The following is a 27,065-nucleotide window of genomic DNA, read 5'->3' as shown; positions in this document are numbered from 1 at the left end:
AATTATTTTTTGTATAAAATTACAGCAAATTCTCCACCAGAGAGAGCTGTTGCAAAATTTTTCCAACAGCTGTTGAACATGATTATCTCATTGATTTATAACCCAAATTATTAAATTCACCATGATAGGTGCAGATGAATCATGTAGTTTATTCCACTGGTCAAAGAAAATAATTTAAAGGGCAAAGCGATATACCTAACAAGGCCTTTTGGTTCATTTCTCAAATATTTATATGCTGATTAAATGAAAACAAAACAAAAACCCCACAAACCAAACTGAAACTCTTTCTCCATAATCTACCAGACTCTTGGGAACGGCAGAAATGCTTACAATTTCACAGAGCACCTTCAGAAGCTCTGCAGGTCTAGGGGAGGAGGTGCAGTACAAATTGTGGCTCCGTTAGAGGAATGTCTAGTGACTGCATGGGAGAAATAAGATGCACAATGCACTGGCAGCCATGATGTAACGTAGAAACCTGTTTTACTTCATTGCAAACGAATGGACAATATATATTGTACAATATATAATAAAAATACAGCTGATACAAGTGCCACTAATTAACCAAAAAACTAATGTTAAGACTTAAAAATGCTCATTTTTGTAATATATACACCGCAGTAATAAGCCACAATAAATACATCAAATTCCATATCATTCATAATAAATACTGAAAATATAAATACAGAATAATACAGTTAATTTGAATAAATTATTATAACATAAGGTCTAAGTTAAGTTATGTTGAATATTATTGTAGCTTATATTACCCTTTGGCATCTTTGATGTTACAACATGTTTTAAAAAAAAGAAAGGAAATTAAGGAAATGTGTAGTTCGTGAAGCTTGAAATTATTTCCATGTACAGATTTTAAGATGAACTTTCTTTCCCTTTGCTTCTTCAAACAGTTTTAAAAGCAGCAGTCAAATTAAATATGTTGCTTTACTGTTGAAATCTCCGCAATTTTAGTATGCAAGATCATCTGTAATGGAAAATGTTAAGTACTTAACGCAATTATTTTTCTCAAAAATTAGCAAAGTTAGACATGATATACAAATTTTAAACAAATGGCTGCAATTACACCACAATTTTACTAGTCCCATTTGAATGGATTACATGTCTGAAAGACCATCAACTTAAGTGCTTCTGAATCCATGCCGTGGTGTGCTATTTACCACTTGCCAACAAAAAACTTCAAAAGCATTTTATATTCTTATGGGGAAATACATATATACAGAGAGATGAACCACCTAAATGACAGGGCTGGACTAGACAGTGTAAATGTTATGTGGTTTGTATTTGTTAAAACAATGAAAACACTTTAATCAAAAAACGTATAAAGTGTCGGTTTTGTTTGTTTTTTACAAAATTGCTATCTATTAGTTGTAGATGGAAACAAATCAAAATAACCAACTGCCATGTTTTATGTCAACAGGTATTAACCAATACATTTTTATTAATTATTTTAATTTGTAAAAGATTATTACACTAGAATGCAATTTAACTTAAAAGATCAACTTTACTAAGACAATATTAAAGGCTGAGGCTCTTAGGAACAGATTTGTAATCTACAGCTTTTGACTATTTTTGCACTGTTAAATGTCTAGCGCTTATTTTACATCAAACACTTTTCACAAACTACACTTCAGACATATTTCTGCAGAAGTGCCTATAATCAATCAATTAAAAGGGCCCAGTTGTTATGCATTATTTACGTGGACATTGTTATGTGAGAACTAAAGTGGTGGCATGTGTGTGAAATGGTTTGAAAAACAGCATGCTTGCTTCTGGTTTTGCTTTAAGAGAACCAGCTGCCAGCGCACACAATGATGCAATCTTTTCAAGAAGCTTAAAACTCATGCTCAATCTATGTGTTGGAGACTCGCAAACGGATGGCTGGTTCTTTACAGTGGTCCCCCAGTACCCCAGCAAGGCTGACCTTCACCTATAATCCAACCCAGAATTTCACTCTTTAGATCATCTTTAAAAAGTTTAAGATAGAGAAACCTAAAAAAAAAAAAGTAGCTGCCATAACGTACCATGTCTCATTTGAAAATCCTAAGCTAAAATGCTAATAAAGAGGGCAGCTATTTCTTCTTTGCTTTTAGTGTTTTGTTATCTGAAGAACAGGTTATATTAGAACCTGGGAGCGGAGTTAACTGAAATGACATTGAACATGACTTTGCAGTTGCCATAGGTAAAGAAAAGACATGGTATCAATGCTTCTAGGGTGCTGCTTTGCTTTGTTTTTACCCCATGCTTTTGGATAAGTCTTTTATTTAATGTCTGCCTGTAGACAACCGGCGTGGAAAAATGACATTGCCTGTTTGCACTGAGTTTGATCTAACATGGCCAAGCTTGTAGTGAACATGCATATACCTTCCCATCTTTGCTCTGGGGATATCTTAGTTTCCCCTTTTTCCTTCATTTTTTTCCATATATAATGTTTTCTTTTGCCCTTCAGAAGAAAAAATTGTCCTCGTCAATCTATCTCTTGCCTTCATCCTTCTTTTTCTCTAAATTGCCCGTTCTGTCCTACCCTCACTCACTCCAGGGCATATCCACTCATGCCTCAAGACAAAGGATTATCTTGATCCTTGTGTTAGAACAGTGGTGTTCATTTGTGTCTTCCACCGTTTTTCCTTTCCATTGAGAAAAGCTAATCTGGTCTTGTTGGATTGTTGGAAAAATGCATTTTGAAGAGATCATATGTATGAGGCAAACTTCTTTTGGCTTGGTTCCATTTGACACTCATTCACAAAATACCCAAGTAAAACAAGTGTCATTGTTAAGAACCAAATTAAGATAATTGAATAAATAAATGAGGTTTGCCTTTTGCCTGTTTTGTTGCTGTTCTCCCCCCACCACCACCCCACCCCGCCGCCTTGGATGAAGGACTATCATCTTCTCAATTGAGAAGCAGCAATACAGAGCATCATGAATATGGTTCTCCAGTCAGTGGAAATCTGTGTAGTGGGTATCCTGCTCACCATAAAGCCTATACAGCAGTAGAGCAATACACATTTTAACTTTTCCTTTTTAAGATCTAGTTCACTTCTATTTTATAAAAGTTTTTTTTTGTTTGTTTACTTGTATTAGGAAAAAAAAGAAGAAGAAATCATAACAGTAGTTTGAAGGAAACTTTTGTTACCCTAAGTGATGGTTTTCTGCTTTCCCTAGTCTTGGATTTCCATCCTGTACTGGGCTGTGCTGTATCAAGAATGACACTCTTCCCCTGGATCTACATGCTTCAGGAGGCAACAAGGATCTCCTACCACATCTCTGCAGCCTGTGGGGTAGGTTTCCTCCTGTTTGTTTGTGTGTGTGAAGGGGGAGTCTACAGACCCCCACTGGGACTGCTACCTTGTGACTTTCAGATTCAGAGCCAACAGAGGACTATTTTTCACCCCAGTCTGGATCTATTTACATGCTAATACTAAGTGGAAAATGAAATTATTTTTTTTAGCAAAATTAAGGATAAATAGCAGAGAAGACACTAGAGTTGCCCTTGTGCTCGTTTTTAATGAAGAGCCTTGCTGTAAAACAGACCTTTCCAGACACTAAGATGAAGGGAGGAAGGAATTAAAAAGAAAGGACTAAGGCTGCAAAACATCTGTTTCATGAATTGGATGTTCTTATAAAAAGTAAAATTCCTGGTATCAGCCATTAGGGTAGCGGAAAGTTCTCTAGGATTTTATAACTTTTCTCCTTAAGCGAAAACAGTACTCCGGAAAATTTAATAGCAACAAAAGTAAAAGCAAAAGCTGCCTCTGATTTAGGAGTAGGAAGAGACAGTGAGCAGGAAGCAGTTACAAAGAACTCAAGCTTTTGTTCACTCAAACATCTTTACAACTAAATAGCACTTGTTAATCACTTCACAATGTTCACGCTTTATATTTCACACTTCTTGGAGAAAATGGACAATTAATAATTTGCACATGGACAGCGATTACAGAGAACAGCAAAATTAAGGAATACTTTTAAAAAATTTGGAAACATTGAGAAAGCAAATGTTGAGATTTCTCCTACCAAGGAGTACGTTAATGAACTAGACTCTGTTTTGAAAATAACAGTAGCTTTCTACCATTCTAAAAAAATAGTAATCAGATTTAATATTTTAGAAATAAATTCTATAGAATATATTCTCTGAGTTAATTCTAGTTTTTCTAAGTATTTTACATCAAATGTTGTGCAACCATAGTACAGTAGATGACAGAATTACTCTTTAGCCTCAGCGGGAAAGCCTAACACCCCTAAACATTTAACCATTTCCCATACCATCCTCTTCTGCCCCTGTTCCCAACTGCTTCAGGAAATTAAACAACTGGCACATTTTTTTCATGAGTTTATACAACACATGAGCTATAATATGGGAGTTTCTTATTTAGCAAATTCCTTTTAAAACAGTACCATGGGCGCCTCTTGCTTTAGCTCTGAGTAAGGGCATCTGCTTTCCTGCAGGAGCAGCCTCGGGAAGCAGTTTCAACTGAGAGAATTCAGCTGGCAAAAGAAGATAACATGCAGGGGAATAAGACTGCCTGTTGCTGCCAAGTATAGCGTTGCAGGCAAACTACAATCTTGCTGCTCAAATGTTAAGCACTCAACAGGTAAGTGTTTTAATTTCAACACAGCTTTTATTCTAATATTCACCACGAAATTTATTGTTACACTTGTGCTCGTTAATCTCCTCCATGGAAAAAAGAGCTTGCTTTTGCTGTGTTTCAAGTTAGTGGTAAGATTTCTATTTGCCTCTGAGCTGGACTGGGCTTTATTGGGAAAGTGACTTAGTTTGCAGTACAAAAATTTAGTTATGATACCAAAATAGGCAGAAAAAACCCTGTATTTTGCCTGTTCTATAGAATTATTCTTTTATCACCATATCTCCAAGTACCTTACAAACCAGAGCACAGAGAATGGAAACGACACTTCAGGACAAAGGCAAAGCCAACAGAACCCAGGTCTCCTCTGTCTAAGCCCAGTACTCTCTATCCAGTATATCACATTTTTATCAAAGAGCCTGGGAAATATTAAAAACATAATACATATTCTGTTTTGCTTAAAAATGTATGTACACAACTTTAACAAACTAGCTGTGTTTCATGAAGATAACCTCCCGACTGTGCGACAGGGAATGCTACATGATCTGTTTGTTAGCACGCTTACTGAAATACGACACGCAGATAGAGTAGAAACTGGATCTGGATCAGTTAGCAATCCTAGTGAGTAACAACACCATGAATACTACATGCAGTTTCTGCAGAACCTGGACAAAAGGCAGGATCGCATTGTTAACTGACAGTTAACAGATCAGTGAGCAGGCTGAACCGTATTTATAGCAAGTGATAGTTACTACGATAGCGTAATCAATGGCCTTAAAATAAACAAATGTCAACTCAAATTATGATTCACTAGCAGGATCTTGAGTAAACAAAAATTAGTAAAACTTTACAAATCTAGCACTTTCTAACATAAATGGCATACACCTCATCAAAGAATTCTTTAAAGAAAAGGGGAAAGAAATCTTAGAAACTTCCACTGACCAGCTTTTCATTTTTTAAAGGATGTTCCAGTAGGCGTGAGTTATAGCTCTTAAGAAACAATTGCAATTGCTGCAATTTTGCCAGAAAAGTTCTAGTTTTACGTCTATAGTCAGTTACAGCCTTATATATAAACTTATAACAATGCATTTTTTTTCCAAGAGAGACAACATTCACATTGTAGGCAAAAAGGTATCCAGTTTTAGGTGCTGTTCCAGTGATCTGTGTGAAAATTCTGTTTTATTTTAAAGAGGGAAATGCTTGTGTTACGACTTATTTTTCTCAACTACATAGCGTAATCGTAAACTATCTGATTTATTACCTGGCTTCTTAAGAGTGATTATCAGTAGCCAGATATTTTGGGAAATAAACCTGATAGAGCTATTAATGAAGTTAACATTTCCACAAATGATGTACTGTCGATACAGAAGCAAATAATGCTGCTTGTCATTTAGTAACATAATACTTTTACCACAAAGAAATAAGCTTAGCCAAAATGAAAGGACTGGTTATCAACATTAATATTAACCAACTGGGAAATGGGACACATCATAGATTATTACATACTAGCCCAGAAAATACATTAAAACATTTTTCCATCCCATGATTTAAGTCTGATTTTCATTATATGAAGAGTACTTTTTTTCTTCTAAACAAAACATCGATGTCTACTCAAAGGGTGGGAATCTTGACTCTCACCTGATTTCTACAGCCTACTCTAGCTTAGATTTCACATTAGAACTAGCCTATCTGTTTTGGTCAGGGCTGTGACTTTTTTTCACTCCAGTAAACATATAAATGCTAGAAAAGGCCTTAGCTTTGCTATTTGCTGATATGGAATTGTTTGGGGAACAGGTTTAGCCTGTATAAAAAAAAAAGGAGGTTTCTGGTGTTCTTTTTCCCTTGGTATGAGTCTATCTCTGTTCGAAGGCTTGTTGATATTATTATTAGTTGAGCTACCAGGAAATCTCCATTAGTTATAAACAGACTTGACTTTGTAACTTGTTGCAAGAACTAAATGAGATTTGTTTACTTTGTATACTGAGATCAGTTCTTGATCACAAAACATCAGATCAGATCAAAAGAAAGGTATTATTATTTACATTATCACCAGGTCGTTTAGAATATTTTTTCAACATAAATCTTTATTCTGCACAGTTTACTTTGTGACTCCCAGGAATTAGCTACCTTGGCTCATCCCTGATGCCCCAATGGCACAGAGCATATACATCTAAGTACTCAAAAGTTTATACAGATGCTAATATTAAGGAGGCCTGGGGTCTGAAGCCTGTGCCAATGAAAATATTAAATAACCATCATCTCAGTATTTTAAAGCTAGCTAAGACGTATTTTATAAAGTTAATCACACTGTGCTTGCTAATATTATTAAAGATATTTTTCATGTGAAAGCACAGGGGCCAAGAAAATAATTTCTTATTGCTTAGTAAGGGGGTGAATAATGAAACAAAAAATTTCATTTAGCTTTCCCCTGAGAGAAACACCCTGGTAAAGTGTGCATGATCCTCCACCACACTCTGAGGTTAAAAAGCTGCTACTGATTCACAGCTACTGTCCCAGCTCAAGTAGAAGGGATCTGTGCTTTTGGTGCTGGTGTTGAGTGCCAGATTCAAGCCTGCTGTTAATGCAAGATGCCTATATACACAGAGGCTTGTGACATTTGCCTACAGAGTATCTTGAACAGAATAATATTATTCTTAGATGCAGAACTTTATGGACTAACATGTTGCTCTTTAAAAATAAAGATGGGCATTTGCTGTAAGGAACTGGAGAATACATGCACTTACCTGGCTACTCAGCCTTTAGAGAAAGAGACTAGAGTGTTGTGGGACTAAGAGGCACAGAGGCTAAGGAGCTGCTGAGCCAGATAACCAGCGTGACTGCATTTTCCCAGGAGATGGAATACATTGCAACTGTGGAATCCGGTCCCTAGAAAACTAGGACTTTTTGATGCAGTTCATATAAAACATGTAGGACTTCTTGTGGAAACAAGTAAATAAAAAACCTTTCCAGCTACTACATGGAGTAAAAATATTTTGCTAATTTAGCATAAAAATGAGAAATCACTTTGTCCAGATTTCATATAAAAACAATTAAGTCGGCTTATTTTTTTTAAAAAAGCATATTTTAGATCTGGCAGTTTATCTACTGGAGTACTGTACAGGATGTTTTAAAGAGCTTCTAACCAGAAGAGTCACTGTTACAGAACTAAAATTTACACTGTGTTTACATGCATACTGTTAACCATCTAGGTTTGACACAGATATAAACTAAGATGCTGATCCTTATTTTGACAAACAAGACAGGTCTACATTTTAACCCACTTGATGTATAATAAATAAAAGTTCAGTATTAGAAGAACAGAAGTGTTAAAATAGATTTTGAAATCAAAATAAGGCATTGCAGGATTATCAGTGTAGAGAAAAGCAGGTTCCTATACCTCCTTTCCTAAAAGAAAGCAAGGTTAGTTAATAAAATTAAAGGTTGAGATACAGCAGGTATTTTAATTCCCATGTCATTTAAAAACAAATGGAGTACAAGGTAATGGATATCCATATGATGCACATGCTATTTTGCTTGTAAACTGCAGATGAGAGAATTTCTGAAGCTATTTATCCTCACCGAATCTGCTGATGCCTAATTAGACCAAATGACTAAATTTGAGATACGATCAGAAGTCCACAAAAGCCAGTCTCTTATTTCATTAAAACTGCTAAATATTTAGGAAATCTAGACACTTCCACATTTTTTTCCCATGCTTCATTTAAACTTTGATCAGCAAGACTCTGCTTTCATAAATTACCTACCGACATATTCATAAACTGGCTTGGGAAAAACATACGGGTTTTGTTACAATGAATTTTAAGATCTTGCATACACCTCAGAGTCTGGAGCTATGGCATTTCTCCAAAATAGTTCACAGTTCCCGCAGTTAATACCGTACTGCAAAATGGCACTAAAGTGCATAAGTATCTGAATGTTTGTTGGGCTAAAAGGTGCTGTGCAAGCTTAAGCTACTGCTTTGCCATTATATACAAGATCATTTTTCTTTGGGGAGGGGTACTAGTTCTGGAATGCCACCGATTTTAATTTCAATGGAGGATTGTCTACCGTTCACCTTTCTATAAGACGTAAATGCCCCCTTTCTGACTCTTCTGTTTGTCAAGAACAGTAAAAGAGAAAACAGTATATCCAAAAATGCATTTCAAGATAATTTACCAGACATGGTAATTAAAAAAAGGAAAAAAAAAATGGGGAAAAAAAGAATACAAGATACTCCAGATGAAAAGTGGACATGCTCTTTGTAACTAGCCATGGATCTTCTGATCAAATGAACATGCTGTTCATTTTTATCAAAACATGAGTACTAAACTACCATAAATAAAATACATACAGTACAGAACAATTAAAACTTTTTTTGTACAGTAGTTACTTTTACATTAAACTTACCATCTTTTCAGATATGTTGAAAATTAGGGCTCTAAACATGATTATTTCAAAGTATCATTTTTAACAATCTTGCACAGGCCCGACAATCAAAAACACGAAGCTTTGATTCAGATAGCTTGGCAGGTTTCACATACTTTGATAGGTAGGCTACTTTGAAATACGTTGGGTGTGTTTTTTACTTACACATTTTATTTTTATCAAAAGACAGTTCGAATATTATTATTTAAACCTTTATACGAACTGGTTTGTGCAATACCACTGCCAGTGTAGCTTGAGAAAACAAAATGTGTCTGGAACATTGACTATAGTCCAAGTGTTGTCTACCTCTTAAAAAAGTAAGATTCTAGGAAATCCAATGTGAGTGCATTTTAATACAGGAAGTCAGTCTTAGAATAATTTTAATATTAAACAGGTACCGTTTCTACCACTGGCGATTTGATGCACTCCTCGTGCAGTCTGCTCTTTTCTGGGAGGTTTAGCGAATTCTCAGCAGGGTGCTCTTGTACACAACTTTCGCCATTCAACGCTGTAACAAAGCCATCTTGAGAAGGACCTTTCAAGTATGAGTGAAATTCCACTTGAGGGTGACTTGGCCTGTGCTCAGTGTATAAACTGTTACATGGAGCACTGCTATCACCTTCAGAAGATGAGCAGCAAACAATCACTGAGGGGTTTGCAGAAGGGTAATGAGGGCTGCTAAAAGTTTCCTCTGATTGCCGTGTGTAGCCAACAAACTGTTCTGAAGTCATGTTGTAAGGCACCAGAGAAAGACTACCGTTCTTGACAGCATCCCTTTCTGAGTAAGTCTCACCGATCTGGTTAGCAGTGCCAGCAACGTGGTTCTCTATTTGGTAATACAGATTTGAAGAGTTAGTATAGTATGAGGCATTTTTAGAGTGGTTTTCATGCACAGCAGTTCCATCAGAGTAGCAAAGAACAGAAGGAAGAGGCACCATATCAGCATGGGAGCCCATGCTTTCTACAAAGTCATCTGCTTTTTCTTCCTCATCATCTTCCTCCTCGTCTTCCTCTTCCTCTTCATCATCATCTGATTCACTAGGGGCTAAGCTCTGTGTGCTAGAATCTGTTACTCCACTACAAAAGCTACTCCCATCTTCCTCTTCCTCCTCTTCCCCTGGGCAGTCCAAGTCCTCGGCTGACTGAGAATGCATAACTGCAGCCGGAGGTTCAGTTTCAATCTCAAAATTTTCTGCAATTGAATATTCAACCGGATGGGGTCCTGGACTCATAGAACTGGTGTGTGCACTTATCTCACTGTGGCAGCCATTTAGTGTCGGAACTTGCTGCTCTCTATTTTTCTCCAGTTCTAGTTTCATTATTGTGTGCAAAAAGTGAGTCCGTACACGGATTGGGTTAAATTCAATTCTACCTGCTGTATTGCTACACCCTTCTTTAGTGCAACCGCACGGAAAAGACATACGATCCACCTTTTAAAAAAAAGGACACAGATTAACAATACGTAGCATAAGCCTGTGCTCTAACAGAACCTAGACAGCCTAGAAAAATACAGTAGTGAAGTGGAATTCACTTGAGAATTACCCGTAAGAACAGTCAAAGCTAACAGTAACTCAGCCAGATAGCCCTGGGATTTAGCACTACTGATGGGACAGCGGGGGACCCATACACGCGCCAATGCTGCAGAATAGGAAAGGTCTGTTTCAGCATTACAGGTGAAAGCATTACACAATGGAACAAAAAATAGGTAGTTTTTCTATATATGGATCTGCTACAGCTTTACTTCATGTTATGCTCAAATCCAGGCAAAAGCATTACCAGAAAGTCTGAAATTTGGTAAAAATCATGGAAACTAGCAATCTATTGAAACAAAATGAACTATATATAAAAAACCTTTATGAAGTTGCCAGTGGGGATGCTTGACCACAGTAGGAATAAAAACGCAAGTACAATTTAAAAGATATTCCAGCCAACTGCAGATGCAGTATTACAAGCTCAACAGACTGGGGGTAGAACTTTTCTATCTAACCTTAAACCATCTTAAATTTCTAAAAATGTGACTAAATCCACACGTCTGGTAGTTCAGTTAGACAGCTTAAGGTCTATAATTTTCATCTACACTGTAATACCTGAGTATCAAATATGATGCAGAGGAGAACCGTGTAACACCATCTAGTACATCTTCCCCCACATACGAAGATGAAAACAGGGACAGTAAAGAGAATACATTATTTAAAATAGCAGAGGAAGTTTAGCTTGGATTTAAGAGATGATGAAAAATGCATTCAGGAAGAAGTTAACTCAACTGCATAACAGCGACTCAGGAGAATTAGCGGAAACATCTTTTAGGGAGCATTTTGGGACATTTACAGCTCCACACAGGAAACTATGTAAATGTAAAATACAAAATACCTTTTCACTCTGAAGAGGAAAAATTACCTGCTATATCAGCAGATATTTTTATTGCCTACATGCAAATTCACCACACGTGCATTGTAAGTATCATGCGTGTTAAATAAAGGACAGTACCACACAGTGTCATTTATGGTTTCTCATTGAGTTTGGACTGTATCTCACATTTAGACAGTATGTGAATTGTCTCTAAAATAAAAGGTAATATCCCTTCTGAAATGTGCAGGCTACCGATTTTTCTGTTGTCTGCATCTGCCTATTTAGATAAAGGCCAGAGAGGAATACGAGGAGCAGAATATTTGTATAAGAACAAAAAAAACCCAAACCAAACCAAAAAAACCCCAACAAACCCTAAACCAATCATAAAATACAGTGTTTGAGGAGGCTGGTTGTATTGCCCACTATATACTCTTAAATCTGAGCCTTAGAAAACTGGCTTGAGATCCCTAAGTGTTACTGTTTAGTAAATAAATTAACTAATTTCTAGTAGTTATGACTTTTAACAACAAAAAGTACACATGTGTGCATGCACATACACCCCTCTGCATCCCCTCGATAGTTAAATGACAATAATATAGACATTTACCTGACATTTTATGCCTGCCAGACTGCAAGTGCAACTTTCTGGATCACAGAACACACGGCAGTCACAGCCACAATCCTCTCTGGACAGGCGGATGGCCCGCAGCTCGTGTTTTTCTTCCACATCAATCTTCTTCACTCCAGAAGCTCGCAGCAATGCCCTTCGCTTTTTTGTCGGCAGGGGTTGTAGAAAGAAGTATTCATCTACTTCAGTGTTGTCTAGATCAATATCATCATCAGAAATGTCATCCAGTGTCAGCGTATTAGCTTCTTCAGATTCCACTGTACCATTCTTTGTCATCTGTTGCATAGAACAATTAACAAAGTCCTTACACTATACTCATACACATATATATATGCCATAGAAAGCCATATGTAAAAATGCTGCATGACTACCAGTAAGTTCCAGAATATGATTACAGATGGGATGAAAAGGCAGTTATTTCACATTCAGCATATGAATTAAATACACTTTTTTAGATTCATGTTTGTCACAAAGCTAATTTTTTTCTAAGTTTCTAATTTCTCATCTGTTCTGTATGTCCTTTATCATTTGTTGTTGTATGCCAGATCTCATGCCTTTCTAAAATTCTAATCTTTTCTATATTGTTTCGTTTCATAAGATAATTTTTGAGCTCTTAACTGATTCTAGTTCCTGTCTCTGGTCCTGAAAATAACCCTTTGTGTTGACATAGATTTTGGTACTTTACTAACCACTCCAGATTATTCCTAGGTAGTTAATGAAAATAAACTTAGAAAAAAAGGAAGTTGTTAACCTCTTGTGGAGGACCTTGAAAAGTTTTTAGAGGATTCATTTTCCTTTCCTAGAAACATGAATTTTTGAGTCTCTGTAGATACAAGTATCCTGGCACTACAGTATTTACTTACGTATAGTCTGGCTCTCAAACCTTTCAAAACTTGTTTCAAAATTAAACGGCCATGAGCATCAAGCACAAACATCCAGTGCCACTTTCATAAGATACCACACTTCTGTACCATACATGTAGAAAGGGGTGTACACAGTCAAGAAGAAAAGAACAAAAAAATACTGCACTGAAAGAAAGTTAATTTTCCCATCCACGGTAGAGCTCACTAGTTACATCTGCTAGATAACACAACTACAGCATTTATAAAAATTCTTCTACAGAGAAAATTGCTTGAGAATCAAAAGAATATCAAATGTTCAAGTTCAGAGAGAGGATGACATTCACTGCAAAATATGTATTTTCTCCATCTCGGGTTACTCAGATTGAGCATCATACTACACAGCAAATGTGAAGCAAGTGCAGTTATATGATTATTTTTTTTTGCCATCTAATAACAACACTTTTTTTATTATTGTTCTATGGAATAATTTTGCTTAAAATGGAAAAACAACCGAAAAAAAAAACCCCGATTGCCAATGTTCTCCCTGCTCTATGTAATGTTCTGAATTGATGGGGCTTAATTACATTAGCCAAGCACCTGGTCTCATACTTTTGTGAAAAAAAAACCATGGTGCAACTATGTGATAATTATACACTGGTGAAGTCTCACATCTCACTGGCATTAATAGTTTCATCCTGGGCATCACTATGACCTCATAAAAACAGCCCCCAATGAATATAATTTGAACACTTCTTACCCACAGAAAAATAGTCATTTGAATACTTTCTGTTTTGCCTTATTTACTTGCAGAAAATTTCAGCTTGGCGTGTCATCCCAAATAAATTTTTAAACACCAGTTTTAAATAGAGATAACATGCTGAAGTCATAACTACCGTTACCTGTTTCTTGTGTATTTCAATGTTTAGACATTTAGCAATTATCACTGTAAAGGTTGTTTTGCTACTAAATCCTGTCATCTCCATCTAGCTATGCTTCTTAGGTGTAAGACAGCAGTCCTGAATCTTACCCATTCCACTACTTCTGCTTTTATTATGTTCCCAGCTGTTTCTTTTTCCCATTTATATTAACAGTTTGTCCTTTCCACAATCTTTCGGACTGTAACTGTCATTTATGGTGTTACTGAATTACTGATGATGGACTCCTACTGACTGCTTACTCTTTTTTGTAATTGCTATTCTGTGTTTATAACAACTGTGTAAGACAATCACAGAAAAAAACCCCAAACTAATTATTCCTGACTTGTGAAGTCAGGTTAAAAACAATACTCTTCTCTTTGAAGGCAAACAGTCTCAGTGTCATGGCTGGTAGCCCTTACACACAGTGTATGTGTACACATTACACTGCACAAAGAAAAACTACCCTGAGATCAGTAATCATCCCTTCTTAGCAATTCAGCATCGTATTTAGTTCATGCAGAGGTGTCGTGCCACTTTCACAATGCTTTATAGGCATTATTGCTTCCTTCTCTATTCAGTTTATCTCAATCCTCTAACTGCAGCCTTCAGAGTTTAGTGCCTTCATTTTATTTCATGTTTGTTTATTTACCATGTCTGTTACCCCTGTAACATTCAAATCCCTTTATATGTATGTACTTCTAGCTCTTTCTTCATCTCAAACGCAGGTATTTTCAAAAATGTCCTCAAACTTCCTTCAGATTGGTTTCTTACTCTATTTTCTGTTTTTCATTTCACTTTACAGTGGCTAAAAATAGAGGGGGTAATAGCTCCCTAATCAGTTCTGCCTGGCCCCGGGACAATGGAGAGATTATTTACAGCAGGTATGTCAACATATTCATTCAGTAAGGTAGGAAAGACGTAAGAAGCCATCCTTTTTCTGTAAAATCTACAGTAAGAGACATGTAAATCCACAGAGTAATTAAATGCCTCTTGAATTAGCTGCCTGAAGCTAGTGGGAGGGAATACTCCACTGTACATGTAATTCAGCCTGAATGTTCAAATCCAGAATGGCATCCTTGATATTTTATGTTTTTCATTTTTTGTTAGCTAGGTACAACTAAGTGCAGTGTATTTATGTTTCTTTGCTTTCTTTTATTTTATGTAATAGGAGTATGAACTACCTAAGAATTCTGATTTCTCCATTTCTAAATACACAAGGCTCAAATCAGTCCTTAAGCAGGTCGCTGTTATTTAATTGCCTATCAGATTTTACGTTTGAAACCGGAAAGGGAAGGAATTCTAATCCCTGCTTCTGTAATTATTTTAGTATTTTATTCCATTACTATTTAATAAAAATTCAGTTTCAGGTCTCCATGAGGTGAATGCTGTAACTGCTCAGCTTAACAAAGGCACCTGTGGAACCATACCAAACCTGCCATGAATTTCTCCTCCTCCTGCTGCCAATCATAAGTGCTTTGCTGCACAGCGCAGAGCATTCGGGAATGGGCTCCAGTCACATGCTGAATCCCGTGTGCGTCCAGCAGGCTGGAAAGTCAAACGCCTGGGCAGCAAGCGGGATTACGCAGCAGTTTGCCATTTCAAAGCACTACAGCTCCTGCCTCCTGCGCTGGATGACTTCCTTATCGTCTCCTCTGATATTGTTTTCTCGATTTTGTCACACAAAGAACAAATGAATTAATGAAAGATTCAAACAAGTATTTGGGTAACTACAGAGGGAGGAAGATTATCAAGAACCATCAAATACACTTTCCAATACAGAACTTCAGGGAAACATTAAGTTCTCTTGATTGTGACAATATTGCTCATCTGAATTAAACTTGATATGTAAAATTTCTCTCATAAAACTAAAGGTTAATGTCCTAACAACAGAACCAGGCAAAGGCCAGTAAGTTTGTGAAGCCTTTGGGTAAAATTCACTTCCATTCACTAAAACATTAAAAATTTAGGTTAGACACCTCTGCCTGCCCTGGATGGAAATTATTCCTTACCATTGCATCCACAGACCCAGAAGCCTTAACATCACTAGCATCATACTAATCATTTTAACAGATCTTAATCTGAGGAGACGTTACGGCTAAGCAATAAGGACTATTCCAGCTAATTTACTGTGCTTACCCATGAGACAATAAAGTAAAGGCTACCCTGTACCTTTCATCTTGACAAACGATGGCTTTTATGTCCAGATCGCCATTAGAATTTTCACATACTGCTGCTAACAAGTGTTTATGCTGCTGTCAGCAGTGTTTACACCAAAGTGCTGGTGCTAAATGGCTAAAGTGACTGGAAGATGATTTTTAAGTCTTTATCTGCTCTTCATTAAAAGAAGTTTCTTGTTTGGCTCTTCAACTTCAGCAAGTAAAAAAATAAACAGTACCTGGGTATTATGTCAATTTCAATACATTCCTGTATTTCTATTATTTTTAACAAATTCTACAAGAGACAGTGCTTTCTACCTACAGACTAGCATATTTTAATCCAATGCAAACATTTTTAAAAGGGAAACTGAAATTACAAACCACACCAAAAGTGTTACTTTCTGCTTGCATAATGGTTTTCAAACAGCAAAACCTCTTTGAGCAAACTCTGCCCTACTTCATTTTCTCAGTCTTCATTTTTCTGTGATTTACAGTAATTTTGATGCAAATCCTGGCTGGTACATTTTCATGACAGATCCTAAGGTGACATTGTCATCTTAGAACACTACAACATTTCCTTTTTATATTCATTTAGAAACCATGTGAATGACCAAGCAGCTCTTCCATCTCTGTAACGGGAAACTGGCAAGCCCAGTGTCTTAAGCAAATAAAACATGCTCAGTGCTTTACAGTGACTAATTCTGTGAGTCCTGGATTTGCTTCTAGGAGGTAAAGTGGGGTTTACTTTTTTTACCCCAAATGTATAATCAGGGATGCAAATAAAGTGAATTTAATGGAATATTTAAAAAGGAAGTTTTCCATTCCCTGTTTTTATACATGCTCTAGAGTGGAGAAGTATTTTACTCTAGTAAAAGATTTATCACTAGTAAGATGTTACCATTTTTAAGCTACTCTCAGGATTCTGAAGACCTCACCACAATTTCTTAATATTTGAATTGAAACTCTGGAGTCAGCTTACCAGTTTCAGAAGATGCTAGTAAACTACTCCCACATCAACTGCTGAGGATCAATGAGGAAAGAATCCCAACACTGCTGAATTCGGTGTAGGGGAAAGGACTTTCATATTTGGTAAAAGGAAACAATTAAAATTAGGGCAGAAGCAGGAATGAAAATCAGGCTTTCCTTATTCACTGAATACTTATGAAGAGAATTTGCAGGAACTGAACAGTCACAGTAAAGATTATCACCCACTCAAAGAAGTGACTCGGGAGATGGAAGAACATGTTGTATTTGGAAGAGGAGCAGAAAGTAGAGTCCGTCCCAAAAAGAAGATTGGGCTGGAGTGATGTAAGTTACTGAAGAAAAGAGATCCACCTCAGCCAAAAGGAGAATTATAAGCCAAGCTCTACTCCATACAGATGAAGGCTAAAAGGCCTCAACCCATCTTTAGAGGTAAACAGGATCTGTAATTTTCCTTAATTTACTTTCTAGCTATAGAAAGAAAAGGAAAAGTGAAATACTTGCATGCCTTACTATTCTTTACTCACTCCACTGGCGATTCCTCTGAGCTGACTCCTGGAAGTCAGCCAAGGGATCTACATGAGCCACTGGTTACACTGACACAGCTCAGCTCACGCTGGATGCTCTGAAGATCCTGCGATGTGAGATGTTTATAGCGGTATAATCTCTATCTAGTGGTAAGTCCCTAAAACTCTAGCTTTTGGTTTCCAACCTGTCCAAATATCCATCTTTAACTTGCCTTTGTCCTGAGCGGTTTTATGTTTGTTTTCATTATGACAGTTCACATTTTATGAACTATTTAAAAATCTATTTAGCTATTCAAATAAAAAAACAATTAGAGGACTGAAAAAAGTAATTACAATAGTAATGGTCATACAAGCTTCATCAGCGTTCAGACACAGAACTCATGAACGTAGCTCACTCCATGGGAAATTGTGAAAGACTCTTCTTAAACTTGGAGGGTGCCAGTTGGCTCTGGACAACTGTAGCAGTATCTGAGACAGACAATATCAGAAAAGAGGCTGTGGAGCACAGCGGTAGGGTTACTATTCTAAATATTGTTCACTCTTAATGACAGGATTCATCTCAAAAAGAGCCCCAAACACACGTAACAGGCCATTACACAGGAAGTGTTTCATCCATTACAAAAATATTACAAAACCAGAAGTTCTGCTAACCATTTTAAAGAGGCAGAAGGGACAATTCCAAAAACACAATCCCCTTCTCTATTCTCCTCTACTCAAATACACAGCTTCTTACCTCTTCTATGCTGTATTTAAAAAGACAGCTTTCAAAACTGTAGCCAAAATTTGTTCCGACTAGCTAACTGATAGAGCTGGTTAATCTGTCTGACATTTCTTCTTTAACACGGACATCCTCTGGTGAAATATTAAAGACATGTAAAGATCATATAAATAAGTACACTGAAAAAAGAAAGTATTTTTAGTATTAGTCTCTTACTTTGCTCAAGCTGGCCAAGAAAATAAGCTGTTTCACTTTCTGTACTTAGGAACTTAGTACTTTCACCTCCAGTGCCCCTGTCTACGGGGCACCATGTAAGGGCTCAGAGGACTCATTCTCTTCCCAGCAGTTCTAGACTTCTGCTGGACACCCTGTTCAAGGTTAACATCCCCCCCTCTCTGCCTGTGCTCTCCCCTCTGCAGAAAACAGAATAAAAAACAGCCTCCCTGTAAAGGACTCTGAGGTGCACATCGATAAAAGCTACAACAGCACATGGCAATATCGAACAAAAATACGTCTTCAGTAATAAAAAAAAAAACAAAACAAAAACAAAAACGGAAAAATGCCAGTGTTTTGGTTGGAAACGGAGTTGACAGAAAGGAAATGGTTTTGCTTAACACACACATGCTGGGCCCACATAGCTCTGACACTGTTCATTCAAATAAATAGGGCAGGGATCAAAGTCTTGAACAATTTTACCTTCAGTTTTAGAGAATTGAGTTTTTCCTCCCTTAGATGCTCTCTTAACATCTCCCGGTGAAGCCTCTCCTGTTCCATGGCAAACTCTCCAAGTGTGTACTGGCGCACACTGTTGTGGCGAGTAGACATTCCCAGTGTGCTTCCTCCTTGGCTGGGAACACTGGTGAAGCCTTGCCTTCTCGTGAAGTAATACACAGTAACGCAGTTAAAATGGACATTTTTTGTTCTCTTCCGCTTCTCTCTCTTCAGGATTGAAGAAGCTAGAACAGACAAGAATTACAGCATGAATGATAACTTGAAGTCAAAGCAAATTTGGTACTTGTGTAGTTCTATTTGCCTTAGCAATACCTGACTACGTACACACTGGAGTTCTGAGGTGTGCAATCTACGTAAGGAGGTTACATTAAAAATATTTACCATATATATGCAAACCTAGAAGCCATGACAAACTGCTACAATCGTGAACACCGTTTGTCTACTTTAGAACAGAAATCCTTGGCCAGGACAGTTGTGTTTTTCCCATAGCATTATAAAAATGTTTTATTGCTGTACAAAGGAAGCAAATAAATCCCAGCAAAAGGAACTTCTTTCACAGTGCGGCTGACAGCCGTGAGAACAGCTGACCCAGTCTCTCACAGGTCTGCACACACTGTCGCTGTTCTGTCAGCAAGGCTTAGCTGTGGAGATCTGTAACTACATCTTCAAAGCACTATAACACATTGGCACAAAAGATTCCTCTCTCTTATAATCTAAAATATGAGAAATTAGTGTTAGAAAAACTATAAAGTATGTTTAGTGTTTTCAGACTGTCTCAGAAATTCATACCATTGTCATCATCACAGAAAAACATCGGAACAATGCTGATTAACAATCAGATCCACTTCCTTTTTCCTTTACATTCATTCCTTTTCTTTTGCTGCCATCCACTGAATGCACGTGTGTGCATATATTCTAATGTGTAGGGCTGTGACAGAAAGTTAAATCTAGTATTTCTAATTCTTTTCTGATTCCCCTCACACTTGTGCTCAGCTTTTTCTATACAGACATGCAGTACCATATGAAATGGATTTATTTAAAAAAAAAAATCCCAAATGTTAACTGTTAAATATTGTTCTCTTTCTACAGACATTTAGTAACTCCTTGCAGCGATACTGATCTATTGTTTCTCACTGTTAACACTGGTAAGCCTTTAGAGGGGAAAAAAAAGAGACACTAACGTTCAAGAAAGATAGGAGACACTCCTTGATTTTTAAGACGAGCAGCCTGATTTACTTGATTTATTGCAAAATGGCAATAGGATTTGAGAATGTAGATAAATCATTGCTTTGCAGTTTACAGGCAACAATTGGGCAGGTATGAATGAGGGACCTAACTGCTAAAATCCTGGCAGTAAAATGATTTTAAAAGTGCCTGACCACTATCGAAAGACTTGGAACCATTCTATACAAGCAGTAAGAGCAACATGATGTACACTGCTAATCTAAAATTGCACCATCTCTAGAGACTGGAAGCACTTGACCTTCAGCCTTGGTTTAACAGGTCTGGTTTATTGTCAAAGTTAAACCATAGTTCATTCTCTAATCATCACAAATACAAACCCCCCAAACTTCTACATTTAGTTATTCAGTCCAAAAAAATAGCATGATCTACCCAACTATATGAAAAACAAGTATACTAGAAAATATAGCCCCGTAACAAAAATAGACAGTATGTCCTACTGACATGATCATAAAACTATTTGAGGCTGAGTAAAACCTTGAAATAGTGTTATTTTTCCTAAATACCGATAAGCAGCTAAAAGTATATTTTATTATATAAATAACACACACTTCTTCAGTTATACTGCAGGTATGTCAGATTATAAATACAAAACAGATAATAAGCTCAGGTCCTATATTCGCTTACATGCTCGCAGTAAAGGGTGTTCCAATAAAGGTGTAGGATGTACACAGAGGAATTAATAGACAAATTCTGTTACATTGGGCATGTTTAAACTTACATCCAAGTTTAAGCAAACCTCCCATCAGCACAGCCTGTCAGAAAGCTTTACAGGAAGCTTTTAGTGGGGGAACAGGGTTATTTTGTTAGAAGAGCCCAGCTGAGAGGGATGTGTCAATTTTGCATGATATTAATATTGGTTTAACGTACTGTTGTTTTTCATATATGCCACAATTTCAAAACAAAACTATCTTTAATAAAACCAAATTTTAAGGGTATGGAAGACAGGGTAGTTTTGATATTGTGATGTTCTCTTTCAATTTAGAGTGAAAGCAAATACTCTGAGTCAGAACCTCCACTGCCTCTATTCCACACAGGAAAGTGCACATTTAAAAATCCTGCTTCTGCTGGAGAAGGCATCTAAACCATTCTGGGATGTATCCAATTTCTGATATAACAGCATTAGTGTTTACTGTCCATTATTTGGACCTCTATTTCGGAAGAAACATTGACAGCTACTGAAGGGCAAGTAGCTTTTTTTAGCATGTAAAAGAACCAGCCACAAATGGAATAAGAGAGAAAACTACAGTAAATTATTAAAGGAAAGAAAAGACAGACATAAGGTTAATCTTCGAAAAAAATCATATATATATATATATATATATATATATATATATATATGCGCTTCATGAGGGAACAGAAGGTAACTGTGCCTGTAAATCACACAAGCTAGTGAAAGCCTTTGAATCTCCATCTGAAAACTGCAGTACCTACCACACAAGGTCTGCGTTGACAGTAATTTGGTTTATACCTTAGCTGTGGAACTCACGACATGGCTGCTTACTGGCAGGAATACCAAATGCTGGAATAAAAGTGCTTCCACTTTAAGTCTGACAATCTCTTTATGGAAGAGATACTACTTCCATAATATTTCTATATGCCTTTCTATACATAAATCAACCTTAAGTTTTATTTATGCACTACACACTAATATTAATAGTTAAATGAAGCTGGGCAGACAGCTCTGCAACCTAATTACTTCCGGCTGGAAAAAAAAAAGAATGTCATCTATGATGAAAACTGTGTTACATGAACGAGCTTTTCCACTATGTGGCTTTCTGGGGAGGGGTGGGGGTAGCCGTGTGTGTGCTGTCAAAAGTTAGAACATGAATTTCGTACAATGCCATAAGTTTATGCCTAAAAGTTTAACCAGCAGTCTCTCCCAGTAAGACTAGCTGACATCAGCTGATTTAAAGAACCCATTAATGCATTCCTTCAGCTTTTTTACGGTTCTTACCACTTTTACTAACTAAATTATCAATGCCACACTATCAAAGTTGCTTGGGTTTTTTTAATATATCACTGACAAAAATTGTCTTAAAATAGAATTAAGTTGAACTTTACGAAAATGCTGGCATACTGTAACTGCAACACCGCTAGCACTATAAATCCAGCACTACGCTACTGGACTGAAGACAGCATGACAGCTGATATAATTTGTTGTAAATGTCATTAAAGTTCATTATTTTATTTATTAACAATATAGTTCTCAGTGAGAGAAATTATAGGATAAACTGTGTAAGTAAACAAGCATGTAAACATTTAGGCCCCCTGATTCTATGTGATTATTTTTTTTCTGAAATACATCCTGTCTTTTGGGTTTCTTCTGTCTCACCCAAGAGCTCATGAAAGGGATGAGCTAAGGCTCTGTGAGTAACTCCATAGCCATCTCCTCTACATTACTGCTAGGAAGTAGTCAGAATATCTTCCTATTTATAAGAATGTTGTTTACAAGAGCAGATCAGGCAGGAACTGCAGAAGATTACAGGATTTTATTTGATTACTCAAAAGCACAGATTAGAGCTGTCAGTGAGGGGACTGGAGAATTGCAATCACCTCAGTAACCAAGGACACAAAAGGAAGCACAGTCAGCACTGCAAAGGCATTATGTTCTTGCTCTACTATACTTAAAATCTCTGAGCAGAGGGCTGCCTTAATGTGACCTCAAAAAAGATTATTATTAGATACTGAATGGAAATGTTGAATATTTGCCAACATCAGGGACAAAGTGCTCTATAACTCATTCAGTCCTTTTGCTTCACACTAATCAGAACTCAGATTTTCAGATCATCTTATCAAGAGACAGAGGCATGTGTTATTTTGCATGCGCTGTACCTTAATAGTATGTGCAAATCAGTTGTATTTACTGTGAAGGACACTGGTTAACTCAAGACAGAGCAGAAGGACACGCAAAATACGTATTTTCTGATATACTGGAAAGCATGAACATATGCCCAGACAAAATATATTGACATTAATCAATTAGTAAACTTATTTCAGAATGAGGGATGCAGATTGTGCATGGCTTGCATGCCTTTTTCGCAGGAAACAAAAGCTCGTAACCTAAAAATGTATCCATAGAGAGTGTAAACACCACACTTTTTCAGAAGAGACCTCGTAATGGCTTCCTTGCTTGGCCAGTCTCAAAGAAGTATTTACATGCCATCTGCCTGTGTAACAAGTGATATCAGTGAACGCCACTGTCATCTGTTCTGCATAAAAAGGGTGATACTGACTGCAGGCAGAGCCTGCTAGGCAGAGACGTGGGTTTTTAGCAGGTGCTGGACACACACTGCCAACAGGAACTAGAAGGTGGGGGTTGAAAATGAATGCCACCATCTTGAGTCTAGCAGTTCATGGCAAATGAGGACGCCAGAGGGAATGGGAATATTTATCACCACCTAAAACTTTCCTGTGGATCACCCAGGATCTTTAACACATTTATATACTACAAGTCTGCTATGTTCCATGGAAGGAAAAAACATACTGCATTCTCATATATTTAAACAACTAATATAATTTTCAGTTCTGTGTTTCAAGATTATATGGAATTAAGTATTTTTGGCAGATATAGAAGTACTGTAATGCATAAAATATATCAGTTATCAGAGGGAAGGGTGATACTGCTAAGAACGTAATTACTGCTACAGAACTTCTTCTCAGAAAAGGTCACTATATCTGAACATGGTCTTCAGACATAGGTATCTTCAAACAGGACTGTCAGAATTCCTCATCTGAAATACCATCAACTGGGGAAATTTTGATTTTTGGCATTTGACATTTGAATGGCTCAGTTTCTGGGTTTAGCAGAGCAGAGCCCGAGTTAATAACCTGCTTGCAACTAGCCTGCTTCCTCATGGCGTCAAGTCAGGTTCCACAAGCTTATCAGCTCCTCGCTGTGCAAAAGCAGCTGCTGCAGAATCAGGGCTGTGTCTGGACAGACATCCGTGCAGCATCCGTGCAGCACTCAGCCCGAGCTAACAGCCACGGCACAGGTCATCTGCACCACAGACCATTTATGGCAAATCTGGGAATTGTCTGTAAACAAAATTCCTAAAGGTGTGGCCAAAAGAATTAAAGGAAAACTTTTAATAGCAAACAATTGTTTAACCCAAGCATGGTTAATCCACCCTGGAAACAACCTGCTCTTTGTGCTCCCCCTTTTGCTATCTTTGTTCATGATGTGCCTGCACAGATACACAGGATGCATTTATTCATCTTTTTCTCAGTTATTAACCTCTCTTGTAACAATTCTCTTTATCCACAGCAGTTATACTTTATTTCATGACTACGTATGGCATTTCTGCCACTTCCCTTTCTGCACAATTCCTGGCTTATGCACTCCTCTGGCTATTGAGCATACAGGGCATCTCCTAAAGTTTCCCAACTTCACTTGAACGGCGAGCCAGAGACCTGCAGAATGGTGCAATGCCTAAATGCTACCGAGCGAGTTCTTTTTGTTATAGCCCTTCAGTTGTCAGTATTTCAGTAAGGCCCTTTTCCAGGCATTGGCTGTAGTACAGAACAGAGATAACTGTTCAGCGGTCATTCAAGAAATTGAGGTTTCAGTGATTTATTCATAAGGCTGCACACTGACATGAAACAAGTTTTGTCACATCAAGACAACCTTTTCCTACACGTTACCACTCCCACACACCGCTACCTCTCCAAATTACACAGATTAAGGTTTGGCTCTAAGGCTGTCTTACCCAACCTGTAGTTTACTAGACATGGGAAGATCAATGGTCAAAAGATTAAAAACAGAATAAACACAAACATCATTATGATTATTCCCATAGGTGGTAAATTATACACATGGTTGAGGACCATCTCCTATACTGGGACACCAAGTCGTGACTGGTATGACCATCATTATTACAATGGTTGCAATTTAAAATGGCAACGTTTTACCTATCAAAACAAAAAGTAAAATTTTTATCATCCATTGGCTAACAGTAATGGCATACAAGATGGTTTTACCAGAAAGACTAAGTGTTCCTCAGATTTTTTTTTAAGCTTATAGGTACCGGTTCAAGTGCATTAAATGGATTTTTCCAGACACAGCATGTCCCATATATCTGCATGAAACAGGAGGCCCCATTAATTCGTTTTTCAAAGATACCGTGAAAATAAACCTTTAAATTCAGAACTGAAAAAAGTATCAATATAAAAAAAATAATACAGCAAACCTGAAAACAACAAGAGCCTTAAAAAATAAAACTGTTCTGTAAAGTAGCTTCCATGGCTCCTGTTCTTTCTTGCCAAGGCTGCTGTATCACATAAATCTCCATCACCATGTCGATTAATGGTAGAAGGGCAAATATTACGAATAGCAGTCGGGCAATAAAACTTCCCCGTCACATTCATCCTGGCTAAAGTATGTTGTACAAAGTATTTATCTGTGCTAGAATTCTGTCACCAAACAAACACAGCAAGTGAGGAAATACTTTCTGGGTTTGGAAAAAGTCTCCTCAGCAGAGAAGGTAAGAAAAATGGGAGCCGTTCAAGTCACGTGAGGTTAGAGAATAAAGAAGGGCCTTTGTTCGTCAACAGTGAATAAAAGAGAATGAAACAATTTACATGGCAGAAAAGTTTAAACACGTCAAGAGGAATGTATGAACAAACAAGGGTGAAGAAAGACGTGGCAATACACAGATTTATAACAAATCAAGTGTCAATATTTTTGTAATACATTTTAATATAACTAGAACACTACGGTTAGAGACTGTCTCTATAGTGTTGTAGTTATATGGAAGAAACCACCAAGTCCTGGTGGTAAGTTAGTTTCAAATAATGCTTACCACCTCTTTATTCCTACCAACAGGCTCGTAATTATAAGATTGTTTTCACTTACCTTCTGATTTGCAAATAAAATTTACTTTTCACTTTAAGTATGATTGGGAGACTGAAGAATTTTATTACTAGTTCCTTTTCGACAGCTTATTCAAAGCTATGTATCAGCAGCTCTCTAACTTCTGAAACTGTGTGCTCTTCTTCCCTTTCCCTGTGCCGCACCAAGGTATTTTCAAAGCACCGAGTGGAAAGCTTGAAGTAGAAGAGATTCCTACTGACCTCTGCACGTGGGGGTGAGCTGTGTATCTGCAAGCCCTTCCCAGCCACAGGAGCCAAGCAAGCCAGGAAGTCCCCAGCCCAGAGAGGCGCAGAGGGAAGACACTGGTGGCTGCCACCTGCACCCAATATTGCGAGCCACTGCCTCCTCCCACAGATGGTATGCAGTCCTGAAGCTGCTTCTGGTGCCTTTTCCTTCTCCACCTCAAGCCGTATTTTCTGCTTTCTCCCCTGAGAGTGACTGTTATTTATCTATTTGTAAATTTGTGAAAAATTAAAGGCACAACCCCCCCAACTCTTTCCACATTTGAAAAATTCACATTTTATCATATTTATTCATATTATGTTTCTTGTGTGTTGATAACAGATGTCAACACGTGCCCATCCCACTCCCAAATCCCAATAAAAATAACTTTGCAAAGGGGAAAATCAATATTGACACTAGCAGTCCAGTGCATCCTAATGAGAACCATCCAAGTTGTATTTGTAAATGAATAAATTGTAACTGATTAAATGGGTAAGGAACAGTAATGATGTGCTGGCAGGCTGAAACAAAGTTTTCCTGAATTGCTCTTGCATACATACAATGCATTATACAGCTGTGCTTTTCCTTTGCACATCCTTGTTTTCCTCTGGACAGGGGAGCTACAGCAGTGTGAAGCCAGTGAAAGACAGAGCATTTCCTTCTGCGTGTTTAGTGGCCAAAACAGAACCCAAATCCCCCCATCTGGGAAGAGATCCTGCTCTGGCTGTATTTGTCTATGAAATGCAAAGCCTGGTTCCTAACTTTACAAAACCCTGATAGCAATGACATTTTAAGCCCGTCATGTTTTTCAAACATTTTTTACTGAGAAACTGGTAGCTCTTTGATTACAAAATATAAA

The 27,065-nt window shown here is 37.4% G+C and overlaps 1 protein-coding gene and 1 long non-coding RNA gene across 5 annotated transcripts in view; one reads left to right on the top strand and one right to left on the bottom strand.

Moving 5' to 3' along the window:
* Nucleotides 1–463: 463 nt before the first annotated feature.
* CSRNP3 (cysteine and serine rich nuclear protein 3) overlaps nucleotides 464–27,065 on the bottom strand; it is a 111,804-nt gene continuing 85,202 nt past the window's right edge. For 3 of the 4 annotated variants that reach the window (XM_040604427.1, XM_040604425.1, XM_040604428.1), the window contains 4 exons: nucleotides 18,835–19,094; nucleotides 11,977–12,273; nucleotides 9,419–10,450; nucleotides 464–979 (listed from right to left, as the gene is read on the bottom strand). In XM_040604427.1, coding sequence (XP_040460361.1) covers nucleotides 926–979; nucleotides 9,419–10,450; nucleotides 11,977–12,273; nucleotides 18,835–19,094 — 1,643 coding nt within the window. In that variant the 3' untranslated portion in view covers nucleotides 464–925. Of the gene's footprint in view, nucleotides 980–9,002; nucleotides 10,451–11,976; nucleotides 12,274–18,834; nucleotides 19,095–27,065 lie in introns of all 4 variants that reach the window. The other variant, XM_040604426.1, reaches the window with a different exon arrangement.
* Nucleotides 2,343–15,611, top strand: LOC121092835. The gene is made up of 3 exons (XR_005829393.1): nucleotides 2,343–4,604; nucleotides 14,559–14,637; nucleotides 15,118–15,611. It is a non-coding gene; the product is annotated as an uncharacterized LOC121092835 (long non-coding RNA).

This window comes from Falco naumanni, chromosome 8 (genome assembly GCF_017639655.2).
Source record: "Falco naumanni isolate bFalNau1 chromosome 8, bFalNau1.pat, whole genome shotgun sequence".
NCBI lineage: Eukaryota > Metazoa > Chordata > Aves > Falconiformes > Falconidae > Falco > Falco naumanni.
This window is presented reverse-complemented; position numbering and strand designations above follow the sequence as displayed.